The sequence below is a fragment of the Hibiscus syriacus genome, unplaced genomic scaffold, assembly GCF_006381635.1.
Source record: "Hibiscus syriacus cultivar Baekdansim isolate YM2019G1 unplaced genomic scaffold, ASM638163v2 tig00110998_pilon, whole genome shotgun sequence".
Classification (NCBI taxonomy): Eukaryota; Viridiplantae; Streptophyta; class Magnoliopsida; order Malvales; family Malvaceae; genus Hibiscus; species Hibiscus syriacus.
In genome coordinates this window covers 323437-334376 of record NW_024062945.1, presented here as the reverse complement: position 1 = coordinate 334376, position 10940 = coordinate 323437, and the positions used below count along the sequence as shown (strand labels likewise).

Below are 10940 nucleotides of genomic sequence, written 5' to 3'. Positions count from 1 at the left end.
TTTTGTTATAAATTTATGACGTTGATGATCAATTTGTAACTTTTGAAAGTTTAGTAAGGAAAACAAAAACTAACTCAAACTTCAGTGATCATTCGAGTAGTTTACCCTATTTTATATTTTTCCCTTTTATTTGTCTTAATTATTTAACGATTATTGTATGACAATCACTTTTTTTAAAATATGAAAAGATCCTATTTTTTATAAAAATATCCCTAATTTTTTTTAACTTGATCATTTGGATTCATGATGTTTTTTTTCGTTGGAATATCTTTTTTCAAATCTAAATAATGGAAGAAAGCGACAAATAATATATTATGATTTTATGATGATTAAACGATGAGAATATAAATAACAATTTTTTTTGGATTTTAGGCTAAAGTTTTACATTTTTTGAAGAAATTTTGAGAAAATCTAAACTAATAGAGTGATAGAGGATGATGGTACAAGTTCTTTAGTATTTAGAGCGACCATAAAAGACATAATGGAATGATGGTGTTGATGGCAATGTAAGATGGAGATCGAACTTTAAGAGTTTTAAAATTATTGAGAAATTATGAAATTGAAAGATTTTTTTTAAAAAAAATAAGAAAATGAGGTCACTGTGACGTAAATAGTCTATATCACTCACACTGTTATCTTTGATTTAACGTTTGGGTGATAAAATCGAAGTATTTCAAAAATTGAGTGATCAAATTATTTTTTAAAAATTTAATGGCCAAACTAAAACTATTTTCAAAATTAAACGATAATATTTATAATTTAACTTATAAGTATTAAAAATGATGTTAATAAGATAATTGGGTAAACTGCATAAATGGTCACTAATATTTGAGTAAGTTTTTGTTTTCCACATTGAAGTTTCAAAAATTATAAATTGATCACCAATGTTATTGATTTGTAACAAGGATGTCACTTTACTGTCAGCTCCGTTAAATAGATGACGTGACAATATTAACAAAAAGGTTAATATTTAATTTTACCTCTAAACTATTGCTAAAACATCAAATAGGTCATTGAACAATAATTATATATCTAATTTACCCCAAAATTTTCTAATTTGAAAATATTGGAGGAGGAGTTGTTCTCGTTGACGGTAGGAAAGTTTTGTTTTGTTTTCTTCCACCTCTCTTGCAGTTTTTTTAGTTTCCTGTTCTCTCTCTTCAGTTCTTTTCTTTAAGTTGTATGGTGTGTTCTTCATATTAGTTTCCAAGAGTTCAAAGTCAAACTACTGGACCTGGCTTGGTGGAAAAAATTGTTGTTTCAAATAAATCAGTTGCAAAAGTGTATTTGAGGAGGTCACCACGTAATGCAATTCAAACAACTGATGATGTTGCAGAAACTCCAACAAATGGTGGCCCTTCCCGAACAAAGACAAGTCAATACAAATACTACTTTGGGAGAATTGAATCTTTCGAGGAGAAGCTAGGGGAAGTCCAAGAAGCACTGGGGATAGATCCTCATATCATTTTCTTGTAACCTACACTCTTAATCATAGGGTCCTTATGGTTTATGGGGAGAAAGGGGTCGTGGATATTCAATATGGGCAAGGCTCATATTACCGAAATGAACAAGAATGCAAAAAACAAGGTAAATCTTCATTAAAAATTTTCTTTTGAATTATATATTGTTCTTCTCATACTCATATACAAAATGTGTTAAACGGTCAACATTGTGAGAATTCTAGCAATGGTTTACTTGCTATCTCAGATATTTTTTTAAAGATGTTGCTGGTTGTGATGAGGCAAAGCAAAAAATTCTGAAGTTTGTGTACTTCTTAAAGAACCCAAAGAAATATGAGAAATTAGGAGCTAAAATCCCAAAGATGCTCTTCTTGTTGGTCCTCTTGTCACGGGGAAGACAGTCGAGCAAAAGTAACTGCTGGTAAATCTGGTGCACCTTTTCTTTCTATGTCTGCGTCAGATTTTATGGAAATGTTAATTTGTTGGAGTTGGGCTATCAAGAGTGAGAAGCTTATTTCATGAGGCAAGACAATGTGCTCCTAGTATCCATTTTATTGATGCAATAGGTAGAGCAAGGGACCCTGCAAATCTTAAACTTCCCCGGCGTTGGGAACAGCTCCTCCTCCAAGCACGACATTGTCGTACTATTTTCAAATTAGGGAGTTTTAGGGGTAGTTTAGATATAACATCAATGTTCAAGGACCTATTTGATGTTTTAATAATAATTTAGGAGTAAAACTAAATATTAACCTTTTTGTTAACACTGTCACGTCATCAATTTAACGAAGTTGACCGTTGTGTTGTTACAAATAGATAACATTAGTGATCAATTTGCAACTTTTGAATCCTTAATGGGGAAAACGAAAACTTACTCAAACATTAGTGATCACTTGTGTAATTTATTGGAAGAGAATTATATCTTTTGTTTGATAGTTCTTTTCTCTTCGAATCCAAATGTGATGGACATATACTTAATTATGAGTGAGAGTCTAAAAAGAAAATGATTTAATAAAGTTGACCATTCTGTGGCGTACCATACTCACAATAAACATTACTTTTGCTTGCTCATAATCTCATATGTAAACAGATTTCCTTTTTCAATCCACACCCATAGAAGCTTGTCTGATTTTGCTTAGCTTTTGTCTCATGGTTGTCTATGCACTTCCCATACAGGATTAGAGCCAAATAAATGAATGATGGCTAACAATGGTATTTTACTTGTTGAAATTACGTCATTGCTATTTACTTGAGCGTAGAAAGCTGCTTAAGATTATTCAACATCACGAGACATTTCAAAGCAAACCTTTCTTTACGTTCCTTTGAATAAAAATAAATCAGATGATTTAGATCCCAAAGTTTATGGTTGGGAAAACAGCTAGCAAATATATATGTAAATAACCTTAACATAAAGCTACGGGATTCAGTCAACTCAGCCGTGAAGACTTAGTTCATGCTTCGAAGAAATTCACCAATTAAAATCTTCTCTAAGTCGTCTCCTTTTGTTGCCTGGGCATCTCTTTCCTTTGTTAATTTCTCAAGTTTGAAGATAAAATAGAAACCCATTGTTTTTCTGATATGGTGGTGAATGATGATTCATTTGTGATTTCGTTTTCATTAATTCATTGAGAATGGTTGCTTCTATGTTTAGTCTAGTGCTGTTTCTGCAATTATCAAGATTCTTCTCTTCATCCATGGGAGTTAAGTACAAGATTTGTGGTGATGATCACATAGTCTTTTCAACTTCATATGGTGATGAATTGTTTTATTTAAACGGCAATTTAGTAGATAAAGTTTTCTTCTGCAAGACCATACAGTTGCACCATGCAGATCAGTGTGTGTTTGAAGGCTACAACCGCAACTAATTACTGTGGTTCGGACCTATTGTCCGGTAACGATCGTATTGAAACTTAAAAAGGTGTTTCCTAGAGTCTTTATCAATGGATTATGGCTTTGACAGTTGATATGTGTTTGTAGGAGGAAGGCGGTTATTGAGAAGACGGAGATAGGAAATGATAGAAATGATCATAACTCAAACCAGAAGCTTACCAAAGAATATCCAGACTTGACGATAATAATGATGGTAGCAGCCGGAGTTCTTCTGACATGTTGTATTTGTTGTTGCTGCTGTGTTTTTGGAGAAGGAGAGCAAACGCCCACACTTCTGTTACAGAGGATTCAAGTTCAGGTGAGCCTTAACTTTACCTAAGCTTTTATTTGGTCAAATTAAAGCGTATTAAAACAATACAAGTTCTTACAAAGTATCCACACTGTTTGTATCTGTTCTTGCATTGGTTTTAGCTTCCCCTTTGGAAATGATTATCCATTCTCTACGGGAAACGATTCCGAACACCCTACTAAGGGTACCACACAATCCTTCCCTATTACCGATGTCTCCGAAACTTGGAAGAATCGGATCAGTGCATCTGAATATGACAGAGGTGGGCAGAGCTACCTGTAATTTCTCACCGGAACTTCGGATAGGTGAAGGAGGGTTCGGAACTGTTTACAAGGCCCAGCTAGATTCTGGTCAGTTCGTTGCAATTAAAAGAGCAAAGAAGGTGAGTAAATATGGCCATGAGCATGGATATACTATTTCTGCAACAGTGATTGTTTCATATTGGTACTTGGTTGACATAAAGACTATTGCGCAGGAACATCTACAAAAGCTGCAAACTGAGTTCAGCAGTGAAGTTGAACTTTTAACCAATATAGATCATCGGAACCTCGTGAATCTACTTGGTTATGTCGAACTGGAGATGAACGGCTTATTATTACAGAATATGTACCCAATGGCACACTCCGAGATCATTTGGATGGTAATGAGACCTCTTGACCATAATAACTGCCCAAGTTTTAGATCAACAATAGCTTAAATAGTTTTTCTCTGCAACTCATGGCAGGTCAGCGTGGCAAGATTTTGGATTTCAATCAGCGTCTTGAAATCGCCATTGATGTTGCTCATGGCCTTACTTATCTCCATCTCTATGCAGGTGAGAAAATAGATAAATAGTTAGATGAAACAATGACTAATTGAATCATTTGGATGATGAATTAGGGAAGCAAATCATTCACCGAGACGTGAAGTCATCCAACATACTTTTGACAGAAAGCATGCGAGCTAAAGTGGCTGATTTTGGATTTGCAAGAGTTGGTCCGGGCGACTACGACCAAACACATATTTCAACCAAACTGAAAGGAACTGTCGGCTACCTTGATCCCGAGTACATGAAAACCTATCATCTCACGGCCAAGAGCGATGTGTATTCGTTCGGGGTTGTACTTTTAGAAATTCTGACAGGCCGCCGCCCGGTGGAATTAAAAAGACCCTACCCGGACCGTGTCACACTTATATGGGTGGCCCTTTCTTCTCTTCAAAACTATTAAAAAAATACAGTTTTTGGATGATACCTTATGGTTTTCAAATGGCGTACAGGCATTCCGTATGTATAATGAAGGGCACATAGTTGAATTGGTGGATGGCATGATGGAAGAAGAGGTAGATGCTGAGATATTAATGAAGATATTTGCATTGGCATTTCAATGTGCAGCGCCCACAAGAAATGATCGGCCCCAAATGAAATCCGTGGCAGAACAGTTGTGGGCGATCAGGGCAGACTATCTCAAGACTGCAAGGAGAGGGTACACCATGCACGAGAGAGAGTAAAGAGTAGTCTCCTCCCCCTTTTGACTATTTTTTTCCTCCTTCCTGGTGTTTTTCCTTGAAGCCCCTTGGCTATTGTCCACCTTTCCTTTTGCATAATAAATATATGTACTTTTTTACCTATATGTTACCTATTAATTATTCAACATTAAAAATGCATGTTTTTCTTACAATTTATTGTATTTAATCTTTATTAACGTTAAAATTATTTATTTAAAAAATTGTCAAACCAACAGATGCTAAACCTTAAGGAACAATGTAATTTTGAAAGGGAGAAGGGCGTTGGTAATTTACTAGTGCAAGAACTTTGCATACAAGATATTTCACCAAAGCAAAGTTTGTGAATGTTGAAAGATCCTGACTCGTCTCAATGCAACTTTACTGCAATGAGGCTGCTGAACAATGAACGATGCATCTTTAGGAGTTTATATATAAAAACTAAAAGAGGACTACTGAACCATAAATGCCTAACAAGACTGTTTACAAATTTTGTTCTAGTGTAAAAAATGACTGCTGGATGAAGAACCCCCTAAAATATTTTAAGAGGCAAATGAAACCTTAATCTTTTCCATTTACTATTTACCAATAAAGGGTGCAAACCTAGTACGTGTTCCGCCATGAAATCGTGCCTTGTTAGTATGCCCACCACTGGTGTTCCCTGCAGTAAAAACATGAAGCATTATGTAATAATAAAAGAATTAGGAATCAAGATTGAGGGAAATAGACATGGTAAAATTTCTTACGTTAGACGTTTTGGGTATGACAAGAAGGTGCCGCAAGCCCATTTCAAGGAAAAGTGTGCTTGCCTTAGCAAGTGACATTGTCTCCACAACCGTGTACGGTGAGGCGTTGGTAAAAGGGTGCAAGTCCAAGAACATTTCCATCTCTTCATGGGTTAAGTTTATGTCTCCTATCCTGTCAACCTTACCTAAGCCCTTCTTTGCAAACTCATCTGCTGAGAAATGCATGAAGGCCTCAACACCTATCCGCACAGGGGTGCGCAAGAAAGATCTCTTCTTTAGCAGTGTAATAAGATGAGCACGGAGGATCAAACCATACAAAACTGGGGATTCGGAATGCGGAGGTTCGTCGATAACCGGAAACCCATGATGATTTGTGGTCTTGAGGATGTGTACTACATTTCCAACCTTCTCAATTCCGTGACAGAGCTGAAGCGGACCAGAGACAACATCAGCGACTGTGAGCTGTCTCATATAAGGTTCAGCATGAGCTTTTAGGTAAGGAAAACCCTTTGCCTTCATTATAAGGTCATAAATGTTTCCATTAAAAGCATCAGCTACAGTTTTGGAAACAAGAAGAACAATCATGATCATTGGTAACAGTAAGAGGTTATTGGTCAATTCCAAGATTATGACACACAAGAGACTGTCATCCTCATAGACCCACCCAGAAATGAGGCCGCCCCAAGCACAGCATAAAAACCGTGATTAAGGTTTGAGTGAGAACCAAGTAACATTCCAACGAAGCGCCCATAAGATGCTCCAGTAACTATGACTGGTACAAAAGACCCGCTGGAGCAACAACCCCGGAGCTAACAATACTTAGAAAGAAGCAGGTGACAAAGAATATGAGCATTGTTGAATGCTGAAACTCAGAGTCAGTATTCCTGCTGAAAAGATTTCTGATAGCATCATCATTTGTGTTGAAAATGAGGCTTGCAAGATCATTGTAGTGACCAGGAGGGCATTGAAATTTCTTGTAGTTACCAGATCGACCTATTGTGGGACAGGCTTCCGCTGTATCGAATGGGCATGGTTGGCAAGATGCGAGCCATGGTAATCCAAAAAGCAAACAAGATGTAAAAATGGAAATTGCACAAGCAATAAAGATCTTGTAAGTATTGCTTTTCCTGAGATGAGAAAGAGAAGGGGAAATAAGGAGAATGACCCAGTAAAGAATATTTTTGTCAGGTACTAGAAATGGTAATTGTAGCAAAAAAGAAAGAAAATATGAAAATAGAACTTACTCATTGATGATGGCGTAAACTCGGAGAACCTTATCTAAAAGGAAGTTGTAAAGACTTCCCAATATGCCCCCAACAACTCCAAGAAGAAGTACCGGAGGAACATCGGCTATGTGATACGAAATGTTAGCTGAATACACATCAAACATTATCAAACCCCCTTTACCAAATAGCCCACACTTGCCACTTAAACAGACATCAATTAGAGCTCGTAGTATGACTGCAACCACAGCAGTCGTAAAGAAAGCTCTCCAAAGGAGGCCACTCGTCCACCTGCAGAACAAAACCAGACATCATGAGAACCCTGTGATTGTCGAATGAAGTAGCTGCAGTAGATATTGAAGAGTAGTTCTTCCAACTATTATAAACAAGCAAATATGGGTGTGAGAAGTTGTAGAGTGGCAGAGGACAGAAACAGATAACATGGATATAATAAAATGTATTAAATTAGGAACCATGGAGCATGGAGACTATCTTGATAAATGTTGAAGAAAACAATGATTCATAGTATTAAAAAGTTAGCTACAGTCGAGCAACTGTACTCGAATAATGCAAGCAGCTAAAACGAGAAGACTGACCAATATCCAGTAACACTGTAACACCCAGTACAGTGATGAAAGGATGGTTAATAAGAAATCAACATGGTTCATCAAATGCAATTATCAATTTACCTACCAAGATGCCATTTCTTCAAGAGCAAACAGCACACCTCCAACTGGGGCGCGGAAAGCAGCAGCAATTCCAGCTGCTGATCCGCATGTTACAAGATCTCGTCGGTCTCTATCGTTCTTAAAGAATCGAAGCCACTTCCATGTTAAACCATATCTTCTGGACCCACCCTGTCCCAATAATGATGCAATGCATGAACCTGTATGCACCATAGGACCTGCTTTTCCAACCAGAAGAGATGATGACACTGCAGAAATACTTCCAATAATCTGCACATTTCGCACAATTATCACAAATTCTGCGTCCAATCGACAGAAAAAAGAGAAATTTGTTTCTAATGAATTCCTGATTACTCTTGACTGAAAATGAAAACAAATTATTTGTAAAACTTAAAGTTGCAATATCCTATATGTAAGTAATTGCTTATTCACTGTATCTGCATCGGAGGAGTTTGCAATTGAAAGTTTTTTCAAATATAATATTATATAATACCTTAACAATACAAGTTCGTAATGAAATTATTCCCGGAGCATCTACGCCATTCAAGTAAGCCTTTACTTCAGGTATACCAGAGCCAGCCGCTGCTGGCGCAATAAACGTCGTAATGATGGCAGCAAATAGAGTTAAACCCAAATTGGATAGAGAAAACACTAGAAACGCCGTCTCGTACCTACAACAAACAGCAATATAAGAATATCGCTATAGGGAAAGCAAATAAATTTTCAAGCAGAGATAGAGACCTTCCAGCTAACATCATGTTAGATGTGATGACGAACTTAACGCCGGCCATGTTCTCAACGGCTAGATTATTACAGAAACCAACGAGACTGACGATACCGCCAATCAAGAAACAGAGAAGCCACTTCATGAAAATATATTGAAAAATCTGGATCTTTCCGCGTGTCCTCCAGTCTTGTTTGAAGAAATCATTCTCAGCAATCCTTAAAGAAGAAAACACAGCGAAACGATTAAAAACCGAAATCTAATGACGGAAAATACACATGATAATCGGGTAAAACGGATGGCTTACTCGTAGTCGAGGCTTTCGATGGGGCAGAGATTGACGCCTACGATGGCGACCTGAGAGGTGGAATTAGTGGATCGATGCTGGCCATTTAGTAATGGACTGGTGAGAGACTCGTGGTCATAATCTTGATTCGGATCCTGGCTTTGGGTTTGCTCCGGGGAACATTCTCTGACATGGCGGCGCTCTGGGCTGCTGTGGAACGTAAAAGCTGAAACGAATATAAGGATTTCGATTCGGAATTAAATTAAAAGAAATAGTAAAACAAATAGAATATTGCTCCAGCAGATGAGATTCAGGAGAGAGAGTTTGAGATTGAGTAGAACTCCGCTGGAGCAGTGATGGTGTATTTTATTTTGCTCTTCTAATTTCTTTTCTTATAGTATGACTATGATACGTGAAATTAAATTGCTAAAATAAAAAATAATAATAATAACTGGGCCAAAACGGGGCCAGTGTGATCCGTTGTGGTGTTGAAGACAAACAATCAGAGATGCATACGCAGCAGACAAACCCTTCAAGCGTCAACCTCCGATATTGGAAACTTCGTGTTTAGGACCTGTGGGGCTGGCTCCAGGCGCCTTCCTTTCGCGACGTCTTTCTGCTGACAAGTCCTAGGGGAGAGTCTAAGAAAGGTCGTCTAACTTAGGATTGGAAAAAATTACGAGACCTGTGGGGCTGCCTCCAGGCGCCTACCCTTTGCGACGTCTTTCTGCTGACAAGTCCTACGGGAGAGTCTAAGAAATTTAGTCTAATTTAGGATTGGAAAAGATTATGACAGAAAATATTATGAAATCATAATATTTTCAGTTTCACGTAATTTAGAATGATAAATTTTTTAATATTTCTCTGTTGAAAAGTTTTATAATATTTTTGGTTGTTAACTTAAAAATATTATTTTTTATCAAATATTTTTGGTTGATAATAAAAAATATTAACATTTTATGTTATATTCTACTGTTGGTTGCACCCATTTTTTTTTTTGTTGTTTTTTAGTCTTAAATTAGGTTGTCATACGCAGTGACAAACTCAGGAATTCAAAAATGAATACACAGTGACAAACTCAGGAATTCAAAAATGGGAGTTTAAAATTTTTAATATTTTTTCCAAAAAAAATGAATATACAAAATTTCTTTTTTTTTTCTCTCACCCTTAATATATTGAAATATATTTTAATCACTTAACCAAAATAGTAAGTATGTGCTTGATCCTTAGGGTGTCAAGTGCATTCGCCCCTGGCCGTAGGGTATAACTACCCCAAGTCCCACCTATCCTTTTCTCTCACAACTCTCATTCTAGATGTCTAACACCAATCTCATCTGCTGATATATTCTAAAATATTTTTTTTAGAATAAACACTTTATATATATATATATATATATATATATATAATTTTATAGAGAGTAAACATAATCATTAAAATATATAATTATTCAAAACAGTCAGATTTTAGGACAAATATATGTCCACTATTAAACCTTAATAGATCTGTCATTGGTCTCACTTGCATTCTCTTTCTTTTTAAAATAAAATAAAATAAGCTTCATTCGACATGTTTTTATAACCTTTTTATTTTTTTTAATCATCTGATCTCGATTATTCTAAATATAATTTTGTAGAGATTCACTATGACAACTTAATTTATTACATTCATAAACATTAATTAATATGTGACCTTATAATCCAATTTGTAACATTTTTCATGATTAAGGGTAAATATATATTTTAGTATTTAAATTTACTTTTAAGATATAATTTAGTATTTAAATTTTAAGTATCAAATTATATCTAAAAAGTTAATTTGAAGTATTAAAATATTAATTTATATTTTAAAATTTTAAAATTTTAAACATGTGATTAAACAAATATAATATTTATTGAAAAAATCAAAAGCGATAGGACGATATTGTTAGGGTATATTAAAAAAAATCATTAAGAGTTGGTAAAGTATACATATTCTAACACCGAGTGGCACATTATTTAATATGTAAAAAAAAAATACATCTGTCAATAACTCTGTTGTTTGCTGAAAAAGATTAAGATTATGTCGAATTTCAAAGCCTAAATTAGGGTTCAAACGGATAATTCAATTATCGACCTAATGAAATTTTATTGACTGATATTTTTAATCAGTAATCGAAC

The 10940-nt window shown here is 35.6% G+C and overlaps 2 protein-coding genes across 2 annotated transcripts; one reads left to right on the top strand and one right to left on the bottom strand.

Moving 5' to 3' along the window:
- Positions 1 to 3209: 3209 nt before the first annotated feature.
- On the top strand, positions 3210 to 5221 carry LOC120149247 (calmodulin-binding receptor-like cytoplasmic kinase 3). The gene is given in 8 exon segments (XM_039162100.1): positions 3210 to 3348; positions 3435 to 3645; positions 3759 to 4018; positions 4112 to 4208; positions 4211 to 4276; positions 4361 to 4450; positions 4516 to 4814; positions 4894 to 5221. Coding segments are annotated over 7 exon segments (1125 nt in total). The 5' UTR covers positions 3210 to 3348; positions 3435 to 3563; the 3' UTR covers positions 5125 to 5221.
- A 399-nt stretch (positions 5222 to 5620) lies between these two features.
- On the bottom strand, positions 5621 to 9040 carry LOC120149236 (putative chloride channel-like protein CLC-g; the record flags this gene model as incomplete). Its single annotated transcript, XM_039162095.1, is given in 9 exon segments — positions 5621 to 5779; positions 5865 to 6502; positions 6505 to 6648; positions 6651 to 6991; positions 7109 to 7378; positions 7781 to 8043; positions 8267 to 8444; positions 8515 to 8715; positions 8805 to 9040. Coding segments are annotated over 9 exon segments (2400 nt in total), but the record flags the coding sequence as incomplete, so codon positions are not given.
- Between the last annotated feature and the right edge of the window lie 1900 nt (positions 9041 to 10940).